General features: G+C 54.4%; 2 protein-coding genes across 2 annotated transcripts; one reads left to right on the forward strand and one right to left on the reverse strand.

Annotated features, from left to right (window-relative positions):
- The first annotated feature begins 2,015 nt into the window (after positions 1 to 2,015).
- RPL19 (ribosomal protein L19) lies at positions 2,016 to 6,460 on the forward strand. Its single transcript, XM_047081175.1, has 6 exons — positions 2,016 to 2,031; positions 2,964 to 3,070; positions 4,361 to 4,483; positions 5,110 to 5,230; positions 5,776 to 5,886; positions 6,256 to 6,460. Exons 1-6 carry the CDS (start codon positions 2,027 to 2,029, stop codon positions 6,377 to 6,379), a joined length of 591 nt encoding a protein of 196 aa, XP_046937131.1. The 5' UTR covers positions 2,016 to 2,026; the 3' UTR covers positions 6,380 to 6,460.
- A 4,548-nt stretch (positions 6,461 to 11,008) lies between these two features.
- On the reverse strand, positions 11,009 to 24,009 carry STAC2 (SH3 and cysteine rich domain 2). Its single transcript, XM_047081732.1, has 11 exons — positions 23,562 to 24,009; positions 16,495 to 16,801; positions 16,059 to 16,156; positions 15,787 to 15,877; positions 15,054 to 15,166; positions 14,892 to 14,964; positions 14,738 to 14,799; positions 14,153 to 14,250; positions 13,716 to 13,767; positions 13,230 to 13,367; positions 11,009 to 12,617 (listed from the first exon to the last, which is right to left on the reverse strand). The coding sequence occupies exons 1-11, from the start codon at positions 23,649 to 23,651 to the stop codon at positions 12,513 to 12,515; spliced, it is 1,227 nt and encodes a 408-aa protein (XP_046937688.1). The 5' UTR covers positions 23,652 to 24,009; the 3' UTR covers positions 11,009 to 12,512.
- Positions 24,010 to 25,232: the final 1,223 nt, after the last annotated feature.

The raw sequence follows: 25,232 nt of genomic DNA on the forward strand, positions 1-25,232 counted from the left end.
TAGAATCCCCCCAGACCTTCCAGAAGGCAAGGTCCCTGCTCCTTGGAAAAGAGAGGAAAGGGTAGGAAGAAATGCGGAGTTGAGAGAGGAAAGTAGCTAAAATCAGATCTAGTGACTTTTGACCTAGAATTCTCCCCCCTTCATCCTCGATTTGGGGACAAATATCCAAGGCCTGGACCCCACCCACCACTACCTATGGAGAGAAGAGGACTAGGGGATTCTAGCAAGCATTCTGGTGTTAGGGTGCCTGGCTGGCTCAGTAGGTAAAGCATGCGACTCTATGTCAGGGTTGTGAGTTCCAGCCCCACATTGGGCATAGAGGTAAGTTTCAGAAAAACAAAACAAAACTCTAGTGTCAATTTGGCTCAGGCTATTTCTGGTTGTGTGGCCCTGGAAAAGTCACTACACTTCTGTAAAATGGGGTTGCCCATACTGTGGTGTCTTTGTCACCTGGGATTACTGGGAGGATGAGGGAGAATGAAATTAAATGAGGACTCCTTAGATGTTTGGAGATGCTGTAAGACGCTGAACAGAGGTCTGTCATATCATGACAGGAGGAACTGTTACCTCTCTATCCCTTCCTTGCTTCTCAAAGAGGGGAGATGAGAAGGAGAATGGACAAGATTTGCCCAGGTTCAGTGACCTGAATATAAAGGCCAGCCTGCTGTCTCCTGCTGGAGGAGAAACTGTGGAATACACTGACTCCTTCTCACCCTGGGTTCTACAAGTGGATGGCCGATTAAGTCATTTCTCTGATTACATTACTTTGAGGGTGAGTAAGGATGAAGTACGTCAGCGTTGTTCTATGAACGGATCCAACCCTAAGCAGGGGTTTAATCTGTCCCTTGGACACAAGAGAACCTGGTGTGAGAGAGAAAGCATGAATACTGAATTTGGAAAGACCTGGATTTTCAATCTCTTCTACCTCACTCAGCTGTAAAATGAGAATGACATCAACTGTGTTGTTCTGAAGAAGTGGCATAAATTTTGCTTTTCTTCCTCTCCTCAGCTCTTTAGCAACCAGGAAAGTTCAAATGATAGAGATGGGTGATTAGCTAGAGCCAAACAAGTAGTTATACCCAGGACTCAAATCTAGGTTTCTTGAACCCTAGAATACTCTCTTCAGGTTTTTGCATTGGGTGTTTAAGAGCAGGAGAAAAGAACTATGGATGTCCCTGTCATTCCATTTTTTTTTTTTTAACTTTCACAAGTATTCATTCACTCAGCCAATGCACTATTTCTCAAATGCTTACTATATGCAGAGCCCCATGCCTCCTGTAGTACAGACAGTGTGAGCCAAACAAGACTGGTTCCCATCACCAAGGAGCTTGTCTTCATGTCCTCCTTTGCAAATTAACTCATATGGTTTTCACAAGGGATGACAGAAATATTAGGATTACGTACACTTTACAAAGGAGCAAACTGAAACACTAAGAGATAAAGGACTGCAGTGGCGCAAAAACATAAACTAGTGTCTTTGGTGATCTACCCTGTGCTGCACGGGTTCCCAATGTACTCCGACAGTGAATAAAAGGTTTCTCTTAACTGATCTCTACGCTCGTTATCTTCTCTCACTCCATTCACTAATTCCAACCCCCCCACCTCCGCCCCGCCCCGCCTCGCTAATAAAACATCATTCCTGAGAATCCAGGACGCCTGCAAAGAATAGGCCACTCCAGCAAAACTACAACCCGCCTGCGCCCATCCAGTCGTAACTTCCGGCTACCATTACCCACGTGATCAGGTACGCTTGCTGCGCATGCCTAGTAGGAAGTCGGGCTATACCACTTTGCCTCACCGAGAGGGTATATTTTGTATGTTTTTAAGTTTAAAATAGATTCCCGAGACTACGCTTGTATTATCTCGGTATTCACAGAGGATAAGAGTAAGTTTAGGGTGGCAGGAGATGAAAGGACCGGAGGGGAATATGGAGAAAGCGGAGAAGGGGATGGGCTCTCCCCTTCACAGATAATGGGAGGAGCCTGGCCAGAGCGAGTTCTTTCCTTTCGGCGCTGCGGCCGCAGCCATGAGGTGAGGGCGCGTGGGCCTCTGATTCTAGCTGATCGGAGGTGCGGGAGGGCGACAGGGCTTCCTTCCACGGCCCCGGGTGGGAGAGATGAGGTGGAGGCTGCCCTGAAGCAGCCGGTCCCGGAGCTTGGGCTAGGCCGGAGCACACTAGGCCCCGGCCTCGAGGAGATGGGGGAGAGCGTCCCGAGAACTCTAGGCCGCGGGGAGGGAGGGCCCCGTGCCCCATACGGATCGCGGGTGACCTGCGCAGGCAGAGGAAGGGCTGCGGCGGGGACTAGGCTGTGGTCACCTTACTAGCTGGGTGCCCCGAATCGGAGCCGGTCTCTGCTTCCATGTGACGTAGGACACGTCTCTCGTAGGCCGCGGGCCTCAAGACTGCTTGGAGTGAGGCGATCCCTAGCACTTTAACGCCTTCCGCCCCATGGACGGTACATAAGAAAACTCTTAAGGCTAGCAGAACATAAGTTTATTACTGTGGTAAGACGAAAACTGACCCAAGAAGCAAAGGATTAGCAAACCAGATACACCGGCCTCGGACTCTTCACATTAGACGCTTGTTTTTAGAGCTCAGTCCAGGAAGGGCAGAAGCCCCCTCTTCATCCAATTTTATCCGGTTTTACCTCTTTTTCCAGAGGAGAAGCCTGAGGCAGAAAAGTTAGGGAATAGCTTGGGCTTTGTTTTCATTCCAGGACAGCCCGTTGCCCCACAGGAATGCCCAGCACAGGGTTTAACAAAGGTCTTGCTATAGGAAAGATACTTAATATGGGGTTGGAGAAAGAGATGTTTGCCCTGAATACTGAGAGCCTGCACATCATCCACTTTCCATGTTGTATGTTTCACAACATTAAATGATTGGAAGGCAGGTCTTGCTGGGGATGCTCGTTTTTGCCCTGGAATGGATTCCAGGGCCTGATAGTATTTTCTGTTTGTCACAGTATGCTCAGGCTTCAGAAGAGGCTTGCCTCCAGTGTCCTCCGCTGTGGCAAAAAGAAGGTCTGGTTGGATCCCAATGAGACAAATGAAATCGCCAATGCCAACTCCCGTGAGTTCTTGGGATCTTCTTCACCTTATCCCTTCCTCATTCTTTATGAGATGAAAGATTTCACGATTGTATTGACTCTTAACAAACCTAGGAAAGCTCATAGTCTGGGGTTTTCTAAAATGGAGGGTCCAAGAAATTTGGAGATGCCAGAGGTCCTGTCCCTGCCATTTGCCAGAATGACAGGATAGAAGTCAATGAAACAACCCAGTGTCGTATTTATGATTATTGCTAGAGTTGATATTCTGTTTTACAGCTACGTGAAGGAGTTTTGAGGAGACAGTACAAGGACTGGGAGTAGAGGTGGCCAGAGAAACGATGAAGTGATGGATTGGGCAGACCTGGGGCCTCAGGCTTTAGCAAAGGCCGCGTGGCATATGATTATTCAAGGCAGTTAAACAGGTGTCAGTCCTGCAGATAGCAACATAACCCACATTACTTCCATGTAGTCATTGTTGCAGAAAAAAGTGTTCAACGATCTTGGTTAAAGATAGTAAGGCAGGCTTTATTCAGGACCATTGCTGCAAGTGTAGGACCACTGCAGTGGGATTTTACACTGGGGGACAGATGGCTGTCCAGTCTGAACATAGCATGGTCAAGTAGGAATTCATGGCGAAGGAGGGTGATGTGAGGGTCAGTGTATGGAAGATTATTAAAAGGAAACCTTAGTGTCAAGGGGGATTCTGGCTAAACTGAGCTAACTGGGTTGTTGCTAAAGACCAGGCCGGGATGATCAGGCATTGCCTAGGAAATGTTGGTGGATGAAGAAACTGATCTGCTATCAGGGGTAGGGGCTTCTGCTTAATTAAATTGACTTAAGCAGGCTTCTTAAAAAAACTAGAATTTACAAGGAAGTGCACAGGTGGGCCTACGAGGTGGTTTGGGAGCCTGACGAAAGTTTGGTCAAGCAAAGAAGGTTGGTCAATATCAGGGAATTCCTTAACCAGTTTGAATTTGTGGCATTGTAATATGTGCTCAAAATATCCTAATCTTGAGAACAGTGGGTAATAGTTGAGACAGGATCTGAAGGACTAGGCCATATCTGCACACTTTTGACCACACGTCCCTAAGTACATAAAATTTGAGTGTGCTCTAAAACATCTCGAGAGATAGGGGGGAAAATCTTAACAGAAGAGAAACAAGCAGAAGTTCTAGTATTTGTATCATTTTTGAGCCCACTGGGCCAGGGATGTGAGCGATGTCCCTGGCTTGTCCTGTTTGGACTCTGGATCGTGACTGGTATTCTTGGGGCTAGGCCCCAGCACACTGACTAGATACATTATGTTTTCCCAGGTCAGCAGATCCGGAAACTGATCAAAGATGGGCTGATCATCCGGAAACCTGTGACTGTCCATTCCCGGGCTCGATGCCGGAAAAACACTTTGGCCCGCCGGAAGGGCAGACATATGGGCATTGGTAAGTGTGTTCTTCCCCTTTCTCCAAGACTCAAATTAGAGCTGCCTGAGTCTAGACTGAGCTATATCCAGGGTCTACCCCGCCCCGTTTTGTCTCCTCTTAAGCCCTTTTCTTACTCCTTGATATTTGGTGAGCTTTCTTTGTGTGCAAATCAGAAAGTTGACGATAGTGTTGGAGTTGAAGGTATTAGTAAAAAGAGGTCCTGTTTATTGAGCCCCTACACTATGCCAAGGATTCTATTGGGTATTTGAAAACGTTGCCCAGCAAATTCTAAAACTACTTTCTAGGGTTAGGATAATTTAGGGAGGTGAAGGTCACACCGCCTTTAACTTACCATACTGCCTCGGTGCACACCCTGTCATACACACGTTATGCACCAAGTGAATGGGGAATAGTAGCCTTGTTGAGGCTTCCTTAAAATGAATAAATGAAAGAAATGCTTAGTCTCATTATCTGTAAAATGGAATTAATAGTACTGAAAATGAGTTCGGGCACTTGCCACATGACTGAGTGAATTATAAAGTCTATTAGAAATTGGTAGCTGTCCTTGTGACCGGTCAGCTGGCTCTAGTAATGGACTTGAGACCCAGGGGCACTACAGTGGGCTTAACTTCTCTTCCCTACAGGTAAGAGAAAGGGTACTGCCAATGCCCGAATGCCTGAGAAGGTAACCTGGATGAGGAGGATGAGGATTCTGCGCCGGCTGCTTAGAAGATACCGTGAATCTAAGAAGATTGACCGCCACATGTAAGCACACCCTCTTCTTGGCCCACTGAGACTCATTTGGTACTCTTGACAGCTTGTTCTCTGAACAGACCCGCAATCTGCCTCCATTGGCCTTGGGGAGGGAGCCGTGTCTTAACGTTTGTTAATATTTTTAATGTTTATTTTGAGAGACAGGGAGAGAGAATCCTACGGGGCTTCGTCCACGAACCTCGAGACCATGACCTGGGCCGAAATTATGGGGTCGGATGCTTAACGGACTGAACCACCCAGGCACTCCTGTCTTAGGCCTTTTTAAGAAAAATTCTTCCATTCTGTCCTTTGTTGTCTGCCTACCCCCACCTCCCCCAAAACACACACCATCAGAATAACCCAAAAATTGAACTTACCTGCCAGGCAACCTCTTGTATCTGGAAACTGCACAAAAAGTCTTGATTTGGGGGAAACAGTCCGTACAGAACAGAGAGGAAAGGAACCTCGCATACTTAGGGACTTGGTGTAGAGGAGCAGACGCGGGCCAGCCTCTGATCCCATCACTGACCAGAGCCTCTGCGCCTTACACCCTGCAGGTATCACAGCTTGTACCTGAAAGTGAAGGGTAATGTGTTCAAAAACAAGCGGATTCTCATGGAGCACATCCACAAGCTGAAGGCAGACAAGGCTCGCAAGAAGCTTCTGGCGTAAGTTTTTTCAGGAATTGGCCTCTGTCGTGGGGGCAGGTTCTTTGATCTTTATTACAAAGGTTCTTCTGAGACATTTGAAATACACTAATGTATAATTTTGACTTGCTTTGACAGCTTGTCTGTCAGACAGCAGTCTGTCCAGATCATAGCTGTTGTGTTAGAAATCTGTCCTCCTCTGTTCCCTACACCACCTACCATCATTGCAGGGTAGGGACTGGGTTAGTGGAAGCAGGAGCTCTTGGTGGCCCTGATGACTCATTCCTCAAGCTGACTAGGCTCAAAGGGAGAGGTCTGGGCCTGTGCTTCTGTATACTGAGCAGCTCATTCATTCTCAAACTGACCCATCTTTTCTCTTCCATCATCCAGTGACCAGGCTGAGGCCCGCAGATCTAAGACCAAGGAAGCACGCAAGCGCCGTGAAGAGAGGCTCCAGGCCAAGAAGGAGGAAATCATCAAGACTCTGTCCAAGGAGGAAGAGACCAAGAAATAAAATCTCCTCTCTGTTGTCCGTACATAGTGACTTTGGCAGCAACACAGATCAGTTCTTGAATAAAACAAATCTTTACCTGTCTGTCTCTGCGTCCGGAGTTTTTGGCCGTGTGGTTGGTCTTCACTATTTAGAGGGTCAGAACTAACCACACTGAGCATTGGGATGCCGGCCTTTCCTGGGTGCCTGCTTCCTTTCTTCCTTGACTCCCAGCATCTGGTTGTGCTTGTGTCCCTCCATCCGTGGGAGAGAGGGTTTTTTGTTTTTATCTTGTTTTAGTTGAGTATAGGGCTTAATCTGAAGGGAGGGGAAGAATGGCTTCTACCCAAGCCTCCAAAATCCTGTGCTTGAAAACTGCCCTTCACGGCAGGCAGTGGGGGACATGTCGGAAGTGGTGTAAAATGTTGATGGGGAACCAACAGAAGTTGTGACATCAATTGTCACATTGTTTATACAAAGTCATCAGAAAGTAATATGCATGCACTTGCCAACTGTGCCCTGGGGTCCAGGGTTGAAGTCTATGCTAGAACTCCGCTGCCACCAGCCCAGAATCTATGCCACCTGGACTTTAACTGCCGACCCCATCCCAAGCTCCCCAAAAGACCTTGAGGTCTTTGGAGCATCCCAATTTCTAAACTTTTTTCCTACCAAAAGGATTTTTGGGGGCTCCTGGCTGGCTCAGTAGGAAGAGCATGCAACTCTTAAACTAGGGGTCGTGAGTTTGAGCCCCACATTGGGTACAAAGATTACTGAAAAAAAGTAATTTTTGTTTTAAGTTTATTTTTTGAGAGCGGCTATATGAGCAGGGGAGGGGCAGAGAAAGAGGGAAACAACTCCAAGCAGGCTCCAGGCTCTAAGCTGTCAGCCAGAGCCCGACACAGGGCTCAAACTCACCGTGAGATCATGACCTGGAAAAAAATTTTAAGTGTTTTGGTTTATACCCATCTCAGGGCATAAAGGAAAAAGCTTTTCTCAGCAGAAATTGAAATAAAGGCACATGATGTGAAAGCCTGTTGAAGCCATTGTGAGTTGCTTAATGAATTCATACCCCCTTTTGTAAATAGTAAATTTTATTTTGCCACTTAGCTGGTAGTAAGAACCGCCAATAAATTCTTCAGTAAAGTATCTGCTCTGCGAGCCAAGGACTGTTAGGCACTTCACACTGACTCCTATTGATTCTCTAATCTTCATAACATTGTAAAGTAGGGTTATTACCTTCTCTACTTCGCAGATGAGGGAACACATGAAATGCTGGCTTCACATGGCTTGTGTTAGTGGGAAAATGCATTCAAGATGTTGAAGTAAAATGGGACTTGGCAGACATTGATCAGCTTTGGGGGACTGGGCAGGTGACGCTTCTGGTGTCAGAAGGAACCAACTGGGTTAGGGACAATGGCCAGATGTCCAGGTGGGAAGCATCAGTCGGCCAATTAAATGGAGGGCCAGAGTCTAGGCTGGGGAGAAAAGTTGCACAGAAGGGACCATCTCCTTTAGTTCTTGGCACAGGGAGGACTGGCATGCCTGTCCTGGTTTCCTTCCTGCCCTCCCCTTTCCTGAGGACCAGTGTGAAGGCCAGCAGGGGACTTCAGGGGATGTGTGGGCAGACGCTCCCATCTGCACTTGCGTGAGGAAGGCAGGACTAGTGTGTTCTTGGGAACACCAGACCCCTCCTACTATGTCTTTAGGGTCCTCGTCCAGTCTGGACAGGGTGGGGCAGGTGGGTAGCCCAGGACAGGAAAGCCCAGACTCAAAGACCCAGAGTCTTATGCACACCCATATGCATCAGAACCTGCTTTTGGGGTTCCTTCCCTGTTGCCACTGTAGCAACCTGTGTGAACTTTATCCATCAGCTCTTGACTATAATCCTTTGCGTTCCAAGTGTGGGGAAGCTGAAGGGAAAGAGTCTTGGTCAAGCTCCCAGCTTGGATCGCAGGACACGGACACCTCCTTCCCAGGCCTGGCTGGGCCACAAGAGGAAGGGCATTGAAGGCCACCCCACCTCCACGCCCTCAGGCAGTGGGGGGACGACAGGAAGGAGAAAAAGGTAACCCAAGCATGGGACCCTCCACTGGGCGTTCGAAACTTGCAATACAAAACTGGTTTCCACCCTAGACCAGGAGATGGTGCTGTTCTCTCGCAGGTTGCTGCAGGTGTAGCAAACCCTCACTTTTGGGGTTGTTTTTGAAGGAGTTGAGGTGGGAGGTAGGAGCCTATCTCTTGGGAAGCCTTGGATTTAATCGCTTCTTTCTGAAGCTCACCCCAGGCCTGGAGGTTACTTCTTTCCATGGGCCGCCAACCCCTTCCTAGGGCAGTGTCAGGGAGGGCCCCCTTAGCAGGCCGATCCCCTAAAGTAACCACTGGATCTCTTCCAGGTCCTGGAACCTTGGAGAAATTCTGATGGAAAGAAAGGTCCATTCTCTCAAGGTCTTAGAACTTAGAACTTGCATACCCTTTAAAGGGGTTCACGGCCCTCAGATAAACACTCCCTGAGCAAATCCAATTCCATTTCTGGGGGAGGAAACTGAGGCCCAGAGAGGCCAATGACTCCCCAGAATCTCAGCACCGCGTGAGCACCAGCACCTTTGACCCTCCCGACGACGTGGGAGACTATGATTCAGAGTAGGTCGCTGCAGAGGTGCCGGGCAGCTGCTGTGGGGCCACGAGCTGGAGAAGGGGGACAAGGCCAAAGGGAGTAGTGCTAGCAAGGTGGGTAAGGCTGCACAGCAGGGCTCACTCTGTTTGTGTCACCGCCCCCTCCCCCCTCCCCGCCGACCTCTGGTATTCACCTCTCTGCTCTTTTAGGCCTCCTGTCTCCATTCCTAGGCTCCCCCTTTTTTTTGCATCTCTCCGAAGTCTGGCCTCATACTACATATGCCCAGTTAAGCTCAGGCAGAGATGGAGGGAGGGAGGGCATGTGTGGGGCAGACAACGGAGCCAAATGGTGAGCTGGCACCACCAGTAGCTTCCTGGGCATTCTCTGCCCCAGGCCAACGGTGTTGCTGGCCCAGCTACCCCCAGAGTGGGCACAGAGGAGGGCAGAGGCTATAGTGGGGGCACCAGCTGTTCCCAACCCCCAGGCTGTGAGCACGCCGTTAGTGGTTCAGCCACCCGAAAAAGCTGCTGTACTCAGCAGTGCGGCAAATGGGCTAGGGAGGAGGCGGGGGTCCAGGCCAGCTGCCTGCTGGTGGCAGACGCAAGTGGAGTGTGTAGAAGGCTTGGCTGAAAGGCTCTCACTCTCTACGGTGGGGTGGGCTTTCGATTCCTGGAGCCCGTGGCCCAGTATCCTGGGGCGTCTCTATTTCCATCTCATTAGTTTAAGGCACTGAGGGACCGGGGCGGGGGGGGGGGGGGGGGCAAGAGACATGATTTCTGAGACTGGCTTGGTCACCAATTTGCTGGGTGACCTTGGGCAAGTTACTGGTCCACTCTGGGCCTCAATGTCCCTCTATATAAAAGGGGCAAGGTCGGGCTGGATAAGCTGTATGACCTTGAGTATGCCACCTAATATCCCTGGGCCTCAGTTTCCTCATCTGTGAAAAGGGGAGACCACCACTTTCCTCACTGGGTCACTGAAAGGATTAAATAAAATTCCTGGCATGGTTCTCCAAGCACGGCAGGTGCCACTTTATGTGAGGTCCCCTCTCTTTAAGCCACTGGCCTGGGTTTGTGACGCTTGTTTTCATTCCCCCCATCAGAGGTCTTAGAAAGAGGAGGTCATCCTCCTCTGGCTCACCCGCGGAGCTCTAGGACCCTCCCTGGGTGAAAGGTCCCAAAGAAACCTCAGCGTCTGGTCCCACCTGGCCTACCTTGCTTTGGGGGGGGGGGGGAGGGGGGCTGGGAGGCAGAACCGGTGGGTGCCTGTCAGAAGGGGCAGCCCCCACCCCCTGCATTCTGGCGGCACTGGCGGCATTGCCCTGGCACCCCCGCAGCCCGCCTCTCCCTCCCTCTGCGCTCCCCTCTGCCTATAAATAGCACAGGACGTGCCTGCCTTGGCGATGACGCGGCCAGGCGGGCGGAGGGGAAAGAGGCAGCTCTGCCGAGAGCAGGTGGGCGGCGGGCACCGCTGCGGGAGGGGCGCCGCTGCCGGCCCCCTTCGTGCCAGGCTCTCGATGACGGGCATGATTGAGTCATCTCAGGGCCCCACTGTCGGCGACTGTTCCCGCCGCCAGCCTTTCTGCCTGGGGCTTGGGGGGCGCGAGGCTGACCTCGGGTGGTCTCGGAGGGCACCGCTGGGTCGCTGGGTCGGCAGAAACGGTCCTAATGCACATGGTTGAGTGCCCTCTCCGCCCCCCTGGGGACACGGGTGCGCATCCAGCCTGAAAGTGACCGCAGCCCCACCCTCTCCCCTTCCAACTTCCCGCAACATCCCCCACCCCCACCCTGCCGCCCTGTTTTCTTCTCAAGCTCCCCCCCCATCCCCCATCTCAGGCTGGGGCGGTGGAAGGGAGTGGGGAGGTATGGGGACCCCTGCAACATCTGGGCCAGCTCCAGCGCCCCACCTGTCAGAGAGCCACAAATTCCTCCACCTCCAGGCTTGCCTTCTTTTGGAACCTCCAGCCCCCGCCCCACTCCTTGGACCTTTGCTTCCTCTCTCCCCAGCAGATACACAGAGCAGACAGGTTGGGACAAGAAACATTTATTTAGGGGCCTGGGGGCTCAGCAGTGCCCCCAGCCGACCCATCATGCAGCCTTATGTACAGTGGGCATTGGGCCCGCCCCTGGGATATTGCTGAGGGGGGCCCCATGGCAGCAAACAGGGCAGTGTGGCTTGAACCCCCCTCCAAGGGGGAGAAGTGGAGCGGGGGGCCAGTGGGTAGGAGAATGTGTCCCTTCCACTGTATGGGAGGGTGTGACTGTGCCCAGGACGGGGACTGGCATTGGCTGGCACGATCAAGGGCACAAGAGGAGGCTCTGAGCTTGGGGGGAGAGGGAGGTTGGCACCAGAGAAAAGCAACCTGAAAGGGAGGGGTCCTCTTCATGAGTGCCAACCCACCAACAGGGTGCCTACCCCCTTCCTTTCCTGGTGGCCAAACGCAATGATTTGCTGCCCTGACTATCTCCCACTCCCTCTTCCTCCCAGAACTCTGTGTCCAGGACAAGGGCACAGATACAGCCAGAAGAGGGACCCCTGCACTGAAGGAGGGGTCGCAGTGTTTCCTACAAAGCCCAGAGAAAGGGAGTGAGGAAGGGCCATCTGGAAGTCAGTCCTGAGGGCTGGGCTCCTGGGGGGGGGGGGGGTGGCCTTGTGAGGCCTGGGACAGGAACTAGGAAATACTGACTCCCTGGGGCTGGTTGGCCATGGGGGACCAGGGAACTTGCAGAGTCCTGACAGTGAAACGGGGACTTGTTTTTTGTTCTCAGTCGGTTTCTGTTCATGTCCTTCTTGAGTGTCCTTTTCCGGTGGACAAGGGTACGATGAGGCTGTTCTATTCTACTGGAGGAGATAGTCTCTGGTTTGCAGCGCTATCCCCGGAACTCGGCCCTCCCCTCCTCTGTCCGCCCAGGTTTCAAGTAATAGGAGAGATTTCCGCAGAACTTTCCTGAGGAGTGATGGAGTGACAGAGGTGGGGACACCAGGAGGTGGACTCAGGATCCTCCTGCAGCCCCGAATCCCCTCCCAACCCAGGGCAGAGAGCTGAGGGATTTGGGAAGTCACCTTCCCAAGGTCCCACTTCCAAAGCGGCAGCCGCAGGGTCACACACACATAGACCCAAGCAGAGGCTCTGTGGGGAGGGGGGAATGGTGCCGGGCATGCAAAGGTGGTGTGGACATGAGAAGGCTCTCTGGACAAAGCAGCGAGAAAATTCCTCAGGAATGCCCCCCTCCCCAGGGCCGCACTCAGCATGGCAACTGGGGGTGTCTGGGCACTGGCTGGACCCACCTGGAACTTCCTCATTCCCTCCCACTTTTCTCCTCCTTCCTCACCCCCGAGTCCCAGAGCAGCAACTCCCTCAGGGCACCCTGGGACCCAAGAAATAAAACCTTCCTCTGTGCAGAGGGCTCCCAAGCCATGGGGGGTGGCTCCTAGGAGAGAGGCAGAGGGAGGAAGAGTGTGGGCAGATGCCCGTTCCTCTCCAGGGCCAGAAGCAAGGGCCAGGCTCGGGCAGGGGTGGCATCTGGGTTCTCTTGGCTCCTCTCAGATCTCGGTCAGGGCGTCGGCTGGCACCAGGCCCCGCTTCTTGCCGCTGCTGACGCGGATGAAGCCGTCAGCATCCTTGCTCCTGCCCACACCCACACAGATCTGAGTGGGAGAGACACGGAGCTGAGTCCTGGCACCTGCCTACAGCCCTGGCCCCGAGTCCGGCTGATGGCTCCCAGGGGGCCACCCCGGGGAATGATGGGACCAGGATCAGATGTGGTTGGAGACATCAGCTGGGGTGATGGGAGCAGATCCCATGAGGGCACTGGGCACGGCAGCAAGACCAGAACATCAGCAGACACCGAGCAGCACTTTGGGGCTGGCCTGAGCTCCACCTCCACCCCCCACCCCGCCCCCACCGCCCTGGCAGAACTCCCATTTCACAGAGGGGGGAAGGGGAGGAAAAGGGCTTGCTGGGGGTTATGCAACAAGACAGAGGTATAGCCAGCTTTCAGACCCAAGCCTCTAGACTCCTAATCCAGTGCTCTTTCCCTCCCCCAAGCTGTCTCTGACCACATTCAGCCCCCTGCCTGTGTCGGTCACCAGCCCCGATTCCCAGCAGGGCCTGACAGGAGGCCCCGCGGTCACACCTTTCTAACCTGCCTTCCCTCCTGCTGCCAGGCTGCAGTGTCCTCCTCCAGGGCAGTCGCCTGTGCCCCCACCGCCTCTCTCCCATGTCCACCTCTCCAGCCACTGCAGAGCCCAGGCACTCACCTGGTTCTCCTTGAGGCTCATGTACCCCTGTTCCTTGTTCCCGGAGAAGGGTTGGCAGCTGCGCCAGACGTTCTCTCCTGGCCTTACGCGCTGCACAAAATTGGCTGGGAAGAAGCCAACCCGGTCGCCAATCTTCCCCTGGGGATGAGGCTGGCAATGAGCACCAGAGCCCCCCGCCCCACATTGATGCAACTCAGAGCCAAAGCCATCAAACTCCAGATCCTGCGCTCTCTGTATCCAGAGCCCCCAGTAGGGTGGCTTCTGGACTGCGATGGGCATGAGGTGGGTAGGGGGACAAGGCTGAGGCAGGGAGGGTCAAGGTGAGAGCCAGTCCCAAGTGTTGGTCCTATGGGCTTGGCTAGGGCACGTGGTGGGAGGAGGGGTGGTCTTTGGGGCCAGAGAGAAGGTGGGGCAGTGCCAGTTGAAGTGGTGGAAAAGGGTCGGGTGCCTACCGGGGTGTCTCTCCTCCCCACCCTGCCAAGTCACCTTCCACCAGTCCTCGTTAGAGTCATCCACCAGCAGGATCCGGTCCCCAGGCCTGGGAGGACAGAGCTGGGGTCGCAAATGGACAGGAGGGACCTGCCTTTTCTGAATCTTAACCATCTTGGGTCCCCCAGGTCCCCAGCATGCCCCCCCTCCACAGCGGGGGGAGGATTCTTGACGCCCTCGGAGGACACTGTGACCACAGGTACAGCAGACTCTCTCTAGGACAGAGCCCAGGCGGGGCAGAAGATATGACATCAGCACCAGTCCCTTTTGGACTCTGGGCAGTCTAGCTCTTCTTTGGGCTCAGCTGCCTCAAGCATGCCAGGAGAAGGTTCCCGAAGGTCCCCCTCACACTCATGTTCCAAGGTCTGGGAGCAGAGCCCTGAGGTTGGAGCCAGGTGGCTGTCCAGGGGGGCCGGACCACAAAGAGGACTTACTGCAAAGCCAGGTCATTGTTCTCTTGGGGCAGGAACTTGTAGAGAGCGACATAGGAGTACATGGGCCCCACATCCTTCCGCAGAGGGGGTTTTGCGGGCTGTGGAAAAGTCTGGATCAGTGACGGGAGGGGGACACAATCCTCGCTCCACCCACCGTTCACTTGCCCTGACCTTACCCTCTCTGGGGGGGTGGGGAGAGGTGGGCTAGGAGGTGGGACACAGTGCACCTGGGTCAATGACAGGGACAGGTCAGACTCTCCTACCTTCTGTGTTCACCCTTGGGGGACTGGGCCAAGGATGGAGAAGGGGAACACTCCTCTGCCTGCTGCACCCTGGAACTGCCCACTCGTGGGGAGTGGGCCCAGGAGTGGGCACGATAGCCATTGGCTCCGCGGTGGGAGGGCAAATACCCCCTGCCTTCCTTGCCTCCTCACCCTGGCACTGTCCATCCCCGTAGGCTGAGGACAAATGATGGAGCGGTGATACTCCCACTCACCATGCTCTTGCCCACCTATGCATCAATGACAAGAAGGGACATCCCCTTCCAATCTGGCCTACGAGGGCTCAGCACCAGCATCACCTCACCTGCTGTCCAGGACTCTTCTCCTCTGGTCCTGACCCTTCGCTCTCGGCCGGGGCTGTGAACACTAGAGATGCCAGGGCAGGGCCAGGGCGTCAGGGAGCAGGGAGTGGCCTGCACTGTGTTCCATTCCCGCCTCTGGCTCCCACCTCTACTCACCACTGTCGCCAGGGCCCTCCTCTGAGCTGCGGATGCTGCCTTCCCCATCCTCGGTCAGCTCATCCCGCTCACTCTGGGGCCAAATGGGGGGAGGGCTCAGTCCCCGGACCCTCAGCCTCAGAGACTCCTGCCCCCCAGGCGCCCCTCTGGTGCCTGACATACCAGGCTCCGCGTGGGGGACTCAGAGGTACTGCTGAAGCTGGAGCGGTTCATCAGTGCCAAGGAGGTGCCATAGCGCAGCGTCTCGTAGACGGGGTCTACCTTCCCGCTGGCCCCTGCCAAGGAGCCACCCTAAGGCTGGGCACCCAGCTGCCAGCCTTGCTCTGCCCTGAAGCCCCGGATCACTTTCACTCTCTCGGCCCCAGCCAAGATGTCCTTCCTTTAACCACCTGCCCCATCCCTCCCCCAGGCCCCTCTCTGCCCACACCAGTCTTCCCCAGATCCTCTTGGACTAACTCCCCAGCCTTCATATCTCTGGACACCTTCCCTATCCTTGCAGATGAGGACAGCGCCTACCTTATCCTCTATTCCCTATCCTTCTCGGTTCAGGCATTCGTGCCAATGGTGATTAATGGATGATTTGTGTGATTATCTATTTCATGTCTAGCTCCCTTACTAGACCATGAACTCCACCTTCTTCAGTGCTGTGTCCCCATGTCTAGCACAGTGCCTGGCACTTAGCAAGTGTTGATAAAATGCCTGTTGAAGGATGAATGAATGAATGAATGGATGGATGAATGAATGCATGAATGAACCCTACATTCGGGACAAGGGCATTCAGAGAAGGGAAGTGCCAAGAACCAGAAGAGCCATGCAACTCAGGTGCCCATCTGAGGAACGTGTGGGTTTCTCACCACACTACGGTGGGATCAGGGGCAATGGGGGGGACACTCACCAGTGGGTGGGGACTCTCTGCTTGTGACACAGGCTGGGGGTGGTTCATGCACCAGGAGGGGGGAGCTGAAGTTTCGACGGAAGGAGGAGGACTAAGGCAAGAGGGGGCAGAGAGAGGGCATGGGGATGTCACAGCCCACCGAGAGCTTGGCCTTCCCCAAGCCCAAGGACTACTCCACAGGAGGAACCCGCCTGGAGGGGGGCGCTCCTTCCCCCACATGCCAGTCCCGGGGAGCACTCACAGGCAGCCAGCCCTGCATGGTCCCGACTCACCACCTTGCCTGGGCACTGCTGGTGGGAGATCTCCTCGGAGCACCAGAGGTGGACGCTGACTTTGCACGTCTTACACCGCAAACCCTGCTTGGAGTTTCCTGGGAAGAATTTGGCGTCAACAAGAGGGATTCGGCAAAGGAGGAGGCATCCGAGGGCAAGGAGCAAAGAGGGCAGGTTAGGCCATGGGACAGAGGAGGGGGGGTTGGGCATCCTCATGTCCGCCTCGGGGTCTAGTGCTTACCCCTCATACAGTCAAGGCACCGAAGCCTGAGTTGTTAGTACCCACGGCGACACTGGACACCCCCCCCCAAAATTGCTCATTTGTCCACCCAGCGTGAGGGGCACAGTTAGGACTGTGGGCCCAACATCAGACGGTTCCCTAAGAACACTCCCCACACCCACCCTGGCCCCTCTCCTTGACAAGCCAGGCACCTACCCACAATGATCTGGTGGCATAGCTCACAAGGGCTGGCTCTCTTGAAGACGTGTTCCTGGAAGCTGTGCAGCCTTACTGGTTTGAGTGGTGCCAGGGGCCGTGGGATTGGGCAAGGGGAGGGGGCCGGGGTAGGGAAGCTCCCGTCTGTAGATGCCGGTGGTGGGGAGGGAGGGGGCAGCGGGGTCGGGGGCGTCAACAGCACCTCAGTGGGGCACTTGAGCTCAGAGCCTGAGCGAAGGAAGAAGTTCTCCACACTCTTACTTCGGAGGATGGTCTTGAGGGAAAGTGAGCGCTTGAACCGCTGGAGCTGAAAGGGGAAGCAGGGTGGGGGTGGGGAGTTATAAGTGGAAGCCAGAGGGGACCAGGTCTGGGCCAGGATGTCTCCTTGGTCAGTGGCAGCCTGAGGCTGAGGGCCAGAGGTGAGATGAAGTACTGAGAGGCTGCCACGTTCCGGAAGGTGGTCACACTCCCGGATGCCCACGGGAGCCCGGTGGGTAACCTCCATGAGCCAAGGGGTTCTGGCTGGGCCCGCAAGATTGGAGTGGTGAGGGCGGAAGGGGGACTGGCCGGTCAGAGAGCAGCTGCTGGTGCGCTCCAGACAACATAGGCCTGTCCTCGGGGCCAGCCCAGCAGTGCCAGGTTTTCCACTTTTTCAAAAGAAATCTAGACTCTTATGTGAATTTGGATGGAAACAAACTCAAGAGGTTTTATTTCCTTTTTTTTTTTTTTCATTGCAGAAATGGTAGTGTGCTATGTTTCCTAGCCTTGCTTTTCTCACTTAACAGTAAATCTTGGAAATCATTCCATACCAATACATAAAGACTTTCATCATTCATGTTTATGGCTACGCAGGATTTCATTGCATGGGTGTACCATTTACTCGAGTTAAAAGGAATAATACTTTGGGGGTGCCTGGGTGGCTCAGTTGATTGGGTGTGGGACTTTTGATTTTGGCTCGGGTTATGATCCCAGGGTCATGGGATTGAGCCTGCGGCAGGCTCCACACTGAGTGTGGAGTCTGCTTAAGATTCTCTCACTCCCCAGGTGCCTGGGTGGCTCAGTAGGTTAAGCATCTGACTTTGGCTCAGGTCATGATCTCAGGCTCCCACTGACAGCGCTGAGCCTGGAGCCTGCTTCGGATTCTGTGTCTCCCTCTCTCTCTCTGCCCCTCCCCTGCTCATGTTCTTTGTCCTCTCAAAAATTTAAAAAAAAAAAAAAAAAAAAAAAAAGATCCTCTGCCCTGCGCATGTGCTCTCTTTCTCTCCATAAAATAAAATAATAATACATGGGGGGCACCTCGGTGGCTCAGTCGGTTAAGTGCCTGACTTTGGCTCAGGTCATAATCTCGTGAGTTTGAGCCCCACACCAGGAGCCCACTTCAGATTCTTTTTCCTCTTCTCTCTCTGCCCCTCCCCACTCTCTCAAAATAAATAAAAACAAAAACTTAAAAAAAATAGTAACACTTTGGGGGCTGAACAAAACATGCCAGGTCCCCAGTTTTCCATGTGTTCTTGAGAGTGGGGGAGTGGTCATCCTGGACCCTCATCCTCAAGGCTGATTCTTCCTCCAAAATATCTCTCCGGCACATATAATCCCCTCATCACCTCCACAACCCTGCCCTAGTTCAGGTCCGGAACCCCTTGCCTCCACCCTGCCCATCTCCCCCTGCTCTCCATACACCTGCCAGGGAGGTGATCCCTGACCTTGCTAAAAACTTTTCATGGCTCTTCAGGACACAGTCAAGGCCCTTGCCCCAATCATGAGACTCTGCAAGTTGGACAAGCTTTCCCTTCCAACCCATGCCTTCCACCTGCAGCCCAGACATGGGGATTCTTGAACTCAACCATGTTTTATTCCTCCAAGCTTTTGCTGTGTTTGCCCTCTTCTCTGCCTTATCCAGTGAGTACCCTCTTTATCCTTCGGGGTTTCCAGCGACTGTTCCTCCTTTGGGAAGATGTCTCTTCTTCTCCAGGAATTCCATTTAGTATAACCACTCCCACTCCGGGGCCCATTGCACCTAGTACTGACTTCCATTATAAATCCAATCTGGTTTACGTGGTGGTCATTTACTTCTTATCCCCCCCCTCCAGGAGACTGGAGCCCCTTGAGGGCAGGAACAGTTGCTTTAACATCCTCCCGGCCCCCCACAACACACACACAGCCTCAGGACATAGTAGGTTCTCAGTGAATATTTGTTGACTGAATGATGACCCAGTGGCTGGAATCCTACGTGCAGCCCATGTTCTGGAGCACGGGGTCAATTCTGCAGTGAGGCCAGGGTTACTTCCATTGCTCACCCCAGCATACCCTTCTTGAGTCTGCCCAGAGTGAAGTCTGGAAACATCTCTAGCCAGATCCTGGAACCTCTTCCCTCCTATCGATAGCCCCCTTACCCCTGCCCACATATTCCCATCAGTGATAGATAAAAGGGGCCAGTGGCCTGGCTTCAGGCAGGGAGACTTGGCCAGGGTTCCCAACTGGCACATCAAGCAGCCTGTGTGGCCTAGGGACACATTTAAGGGTGTCTGTCTGGCTCAGTCAGTAGAACATGTGACTCTTCATCTCAGGGTTGTGAGTTTAAGCCCCACAGCGGGCATGGGGTCTACTTAAAAGAGAGAGAGAGAGAGAGAGAGATTTGGACATGAGGCAGGCCCCAGTGTGCCAGCTGGGAGGACAGAGCCTTGGGGTGTCTGGCGGGCTGAGTTCCCCAGCTCTTTCCAAATTCAGCTTCCTGGATAGCACTGTGGGCTTCTTTGTGTGTGTAAGAGAAGCAGGGCCCCAGGCCTCAGATACCTGGGTGTTAGGGCAGAAGTGGAGGGCCAGAGGGACAATTAATTAGAACACAAATGTATTCTGTGAGCCAGTGTGGCGTTGGAGGCTCTCACAGGCCCTCACGATTCTGCCCAGGGGCCAGAGCATAGAGCACAAGAGGTCTCTGGGAGGATGTGCTGGAGGTGGGTGCAAAGCTAAACCAACCACCTGAAGGCAGGTCACTTCACTTCCACTCTTGGGCCTCAGTTTCCCCACATCCAAGAGAAAGGAGTCAGGACCAGATGCTCTCTAAGCAACACAAGGCTCTGGGTCCAGAAAGCAAAAACCTAAACTTAATGATATGATGAGGGGCTATCATGTCAGAATACTGGAATTGAGGTAGCACTTCATAAGCAGCACCTCATTAATCCTGGCATTACCACCCCCGAGACACTGATAATCGCTGTCCCACTTTGCAGACGAACTCATAGGCACATAGGAGTTAAATCACCCACCCATAGCGAGTCCTCAGCTGGTAAGTGGTAGAGACAGAACTTGAACCAGAGGCTTTGGCTGTTAAGTCCAAATGACCAGAAGGACCCCGCTGCTCTGGGCTCTGCCGTGGCCCTCACCCCTGCCTCTCAGCTATGCCATGGGCATGGCCACCAGGTCAATCATGAAATTTAGGGTTGGAAGGAACCTGAAAGACTGGCCATCTAGAGTGGTCCCCAGCCCACACTATCATCTCACAATGCCTTGGCCATGTCACTTCTGAGTGGTTGTCTGACTCTGTTGGTCACCTCCTGTGGCAGGAAGCACACCCTCTCTTGCGCCAGTCATTCCATCTTTGGGCAGCTGCAATCCATGGAAAGTGCTTCCCTATATAGAGCTGAAACCTGCCTCCCTGAGATCTTTGCCTATCGGCTCTGCTCCTCCCTTGGCTCCCGAAAGGGCTACTCCCCTCTTCTACATATCAGTCCTTCAAATATTTGAAGACATCAGTCACGTTCCCCCCTCCCAAAGCTGTTGTTTCTGTAGTAATCGCCACAGAATGAGATTTTAAGCCGCCTCACTCTCCAGCCTGTGCCCTTTCCTGGTCTTCCCTTGGCCCCAGTGCCAAGAGCTACCTCTCTGCAGGGTACCAGAGGTCTCTGGAACAGAATGTTCCCCAGCACTGGGGCAGCCCCAATTCTGCTCACTGACTCCCTGGCTCAGCTGTGGGTTCCAGATCCCAGGAGGGCAGAGAAGCAGGAAGGAACAACATACTACCTGGAGTGGCTGGCAGATGTCAAGGGTTGTGGCTGAAGAGCAGGATGGGGGCACCTCTTCCAAATAGCTTGATGCCCGTCCACTCAGAGACATCTAGTTTGAGTGCCGAAACCTCATTTTGGCTCAGCCTGGCCAGGCACTCCTAGTTCCCAGAGAGGACTTTTTCCTATCTCCCATCAGCTATCTTTTTGGTGTCCCCAGTGTCCCAGGAACCATTGCCTGGCATGGGGAGAAGTTGCCATGTACCCTGGCAAGCCGGCCCCCCTGGATGCTATTCCCTCCTGATGATGCACCAGGAGCCTGTCTGGCTTAGAGCCTGGACCACCAGGCCTGTTCTTCTGAATCCCCTCCCAGAGGCTGGGTTTGGCCAGCCTGCCTCCTCCCCACCTCCCCACATACTGGATGGTCCCTTCTATTCCTCAACTCCCCACAGCATCTCCTTACTTCCCTCCAGCTCCTGAAAGGGCACTAGGCAGCTGGCGGTGGGTGGTGGCGGATGTGGCACAAGCTGACTCAGATGGCAATGTTGGCATGGCAGGGTCTTCCCAGGGATGGCACTAAAGGGGGTGATGGAACCACCCAGCGGGAGGATGGCATGGGGACCCAGAGATGGCAATGGTGACACTAGGAGGGTCACGGAGTAGCTTGAATACAGGGATACGAGCCAACCTTAGTGTGGGAAGGAGACTGGGCTTGGGCTGGCAAGAAATGCCCAGGAGACCCCAAGCACTGACGAATAAGCCTGGAATGCTGGCTTCACTGCCTAATGGGCAGTGTTGTACCTGCTTCAAGCTGAGTTGGGTGGGCCACAACCCTCTTCCTTCCCCCTCCCCAAGCCCTATAGTCTGGAGACCAAAGCTTCTTAGGGACAGGTTGAGGTGGGGGAGCTAAAGGGGCTGGCGGGGCCCTGAATTCTCTCCCTGCCCACTTCTACCCTCCTGAATACCCCCACCCAGACCGGCAGCCCAGCCTGTATTGTTATAACAGTCCTTCGCAGGGGTGAGATTTAGGGGAGGGGGGTAAAGGGACAGGGCAAGGTGTGCAATTTCCCTCCCCTCTTGCTCTTGGGATCTCCATGGCTCAGATTCAGAGGTGATGGCACTGGATGGTCCTTGGGCTGGGAGGAGGGAGGTACAGACCTGCCGGGCCCTGACCTCCCCCTGCCCACAGGGCTGAGCTTGCAGCCTGTGGGTTTGCTGAGGCAGCAAGGCCCAGGCTCCCGCCTGCCTTTGGAGAGCTCTTAAGGAGGGGGGCGGGCAGCCAGGCCTCCTGTGGGAAGAAAGGCAGGGCCTGGGAGGCCCCCATACCCTTAGGAAGCAAGCAAGGGAATTGTGTATGTCCGTCTTGAATGACTAGAAGGCAACCGAGAAGGCCAGGGATATTGGAACTCAGGATGGGGCTCAGCTCCCTGGACCCTCTGGGTTTTGTTTTTTTTTTGTTTTTTTTTAAGCTGTCACAAATGTTACAAACAAAATCCTCCCACCCCCAACACCTCATTCCTTTCCTAGTACAGACCTGGGTCTCTGAGAGGCAGTTAACTCTGTGGTCTGAGAGACCACAGTCTCATTCTCAGGAGGGGGCAGAAGAAGGTCAAGTCTCATTCTCAGGAGGGGGCAGAAGAAGGTCAAGTTGGGATCTGAAGACTTTGACATGGAGACCCAGTGGGTCCCTCTCGTTTAAAGGTGGAACGCTACCTGGGGTATGTCAGCCAGGCCCTACCCTGCCCCTACTCATCTACCCCTGGTCATTTTCTTGATGACCTTGACCTTGAATTAACCTCATACCCTGAGGGGTGGCCTAGACAGAATTAGGAGCAAGATAGACATTGGAAAGAGCTCTTGACACCGAAGGAGCCAAAGACCCCACCCATTTTTGGTCTTTAGTGGCCCCCCTCCTCATCTGGACAACAGGAGCAGGTGGGAACAAGACACCAGGGTGCAGAGGAGAGGGAAGGAGGCTTTGGCCTGAAGTCTGGGGAGGGGGCAGAGAGCACCCTTGACACAGCCTCTTTTTCTCTCCCCATCCCCAGCCCGCTCAGCTCATGTTGCTCCCCCACAGAACTTCTTGCGGGTCAGTGTGAGCACCTAGAACTTGGAAAGGAAGCAGACAGATTAGAGGTGGGGGTTAAATTTAAGTGGTGGCCTCCCCCAATCCCTTCAGCGCCAGGAGTCTGGGCTCCGCCTGCCTTCACTGGGGAATAATTTATTCATTGTGACTCCCGCAGGAGTAACAATCATACATAATTAGGGTTAATTATGACATTCATTAATTACGACGACTTCTCTTTTTGCTTCCACCCACCCTCTCCCCGGCGCCCTGTCCGGCTCCGGGGGTGGGGGGTGGGGCTGCCTGCCCTTCTGCTCTGGAGCCGCAACAACAGTCCCCCGGTCCCCGCCCGCGATGGCCAGCGCTGCGGCAGCCCCCAGCGCGCACTCGGAAGCTACGCACCTCGGGCCGTGGCCTCACATCCCGGAGCCTAACCTGGTTGGGAGGGGGGAATGCAGGACTGCAGTGGGTCCGAAAGAGACAACCGGAGAGACTCAGAGATAAACATATAGAGAAAGCGGGAAAGACACCAAGACCGACAAACAGGTTGTAGAGACATTTTCAGAGAGACACAGGCAAAGACAGAGGGACAGACTGAGCTACAGACATAGACCTGCGGGCGCGAGAGGGGTGCGCCTCGCACGCACACACCGGCGCGTACACCGGCCCACACCCGCTACACACCGCTACACGTTCCCGCCGCCTTCGCTGCGCCGATTCCCTCCAACAAAGCCGAGTTACAACCTCCCGGGAGGGTCTCGGCAGCGCGTCCGCTCATCACGCGCGCAAGGGCGTGTCGTGCTTGTGTGATGTGGGCTCCTTGCGGCCCCTCGTCGCGAACCCCCTCGCCCCGGTCGTCGCGCAGAGCCTTCGGCATTACACGGGTCCCGCTGCCGTGACCCCCGGGCCATCCGAGCCCACGGTGGTGACCGCGTCGGGAAATGGGCGCCGGGGCTGGGGGGCGCACCGGGCAGGGGTCCAGGCCTCTTCTCCTGAGTTACCTTGGTTTCCTGGAGGGCAGAGACGGTCCCCGGGGGGGTGCGGGTGGCCGCGTCATCCGGTTCGTTCTCCTTCTCGCTCATTTCGGTCATGGTTGGGGTAGAGAGGAAGAGGGGGTGCCAAGACCCGACGGCAGGCCCCCTGGGGGCAGGTGGCAGGTGGCAGACGTCTCTCTGGGACCCTCAAGCCCTTTTCCAGAGACTGCCCCCCAGTGAACCCCAGGAAAAATCCGCCCCAGGAAAAAAGCGACCCCCCACTCCCGGGAGCGGGTGGAGAAAGTTCCCGGGTTGGCCGGTGAAGAGGGGTAATTACGGGGAGCCGCTGGAGCCGGACGACCCCGGGAAGGAGGACCGAGGGTCTGCAGAGGATGCTGCTCGGAGCGAGGGGAGGAGGGAAGTGGGGACGCGGAGATGTGCTGAGGGAGGGAGCGGAGGAGCAGTCCGTGTCCGGCCGGCTCCGCCGTCCTCTGCGCCCGCCCCCCATCCCTCTCCCCCTCCCCCCGCCGGCCCCAGCCCGGCACCCGGAGGCCCCTCCGCCCAGTCCTCGCCTTCCAACTTTGATTTAGGAGGTCGCCTGGTCCCTCCCCCTTCCCTCCTAAGCTCCCCCGCGCCGCTATGCAAATCAGGTTTTCAGCTATTGGCTGCCGTGGTGGCCAGGAGCGTGAGATGGGCGGAGCCTGGGGGGGGGCTCGACAAGATGGGGAGGAGCCTGAGGGGTAAAGAAGTGGGGAGGAAGTGGTTTTACACTAAAAGACCCGGAATGGGGGGCGTGACAAAGTGGAGGAAAGATTTGGCAGATCACATTCGAGTCTGGGCGGGATTGAGGGAAACAGAAAAAAGGTTGGATCTGCAGGATAGCTGAGAGTGAGATCGAAGTTAGGACCCTCTGATAGCGAAGTAGTGGACAAATATGGACCCTTCTGCCTCATTAACTGGATGTCTCTGCGAGGGAGACTCCCAATATGCACACCCCTGGACTATGAGGTAGGGGTTCTTTAAGAGAGAAGGGACAATTTAGTATCATGTGTCAAAGGCCAGGCCTGACAATCCCTCCTTTGTGGTTTGGAAAGCAGGACAACCACATTCCTTTCCATGCTTCCTGTTTGGACTTCAGCAGAGAAGGGGGCTTCAGTCCCCACACCTAAGGTCCCCAAACCTTTCCAAGACACATCCTCCCTCCTAAAGATCCTGCCACAAATGGAGTTAGATCAGGGTGTAGGAAGAAGGGGTAGGGAAGAGGGTTCTTACTCTCCAGGTTGTTCCCTGTCCACCTGGCCTAAAGGTATCTCTTTAATGCTTGTTGCTTACCTGCCATTTTCCTAGTCCTCCTCCCTCACCCCCAGCCCTCTTTCTTCCCGGCCCTTCTGGCCCTGACCAAATCTCCTGGCCTGTCCAAAGAAAGGGAGGTAGTTTGGGGACTGAAGGACTCCTTCCTTAGGTGTGGGTGGAGGAACTTCTAGATCAAAGTCTCCCTCCTCCAGGGGCTCCTCTGCTGTGGGTGATGAGATTGGAGGGGAAGGTGGCACTTGAGAGGGTCTTGCCTTTATGCCAGCCCTGGAGAACAGAGGCTGAGTCCTGTGTCCTCCTTCCTGCCAGCCCCTGCGCACAGCCATTCATTCATGCAATCTCTGTCCTCCCAAGAGTGAGCTCACCATTGGGGCACTGCTCAGGTTA

Source organism: Lynx rufus, unplaced genomic scaffold (genome assembly GCF_022079265.1).
Source record: "Lynx rufus isolate CCGP_SWC_20201006 ecotype Redwood Valley unplaced genomic scaffold, mLynRuf1.p SCAF_18, whole genome shotgun sequence".
NCBI classification, from domain to species: domain Eukaryota; kingdom Metazoa; phylum Chordata; class Mammalia; order Carnivora; family Felidae; genus Lynx; species Lynx rufus.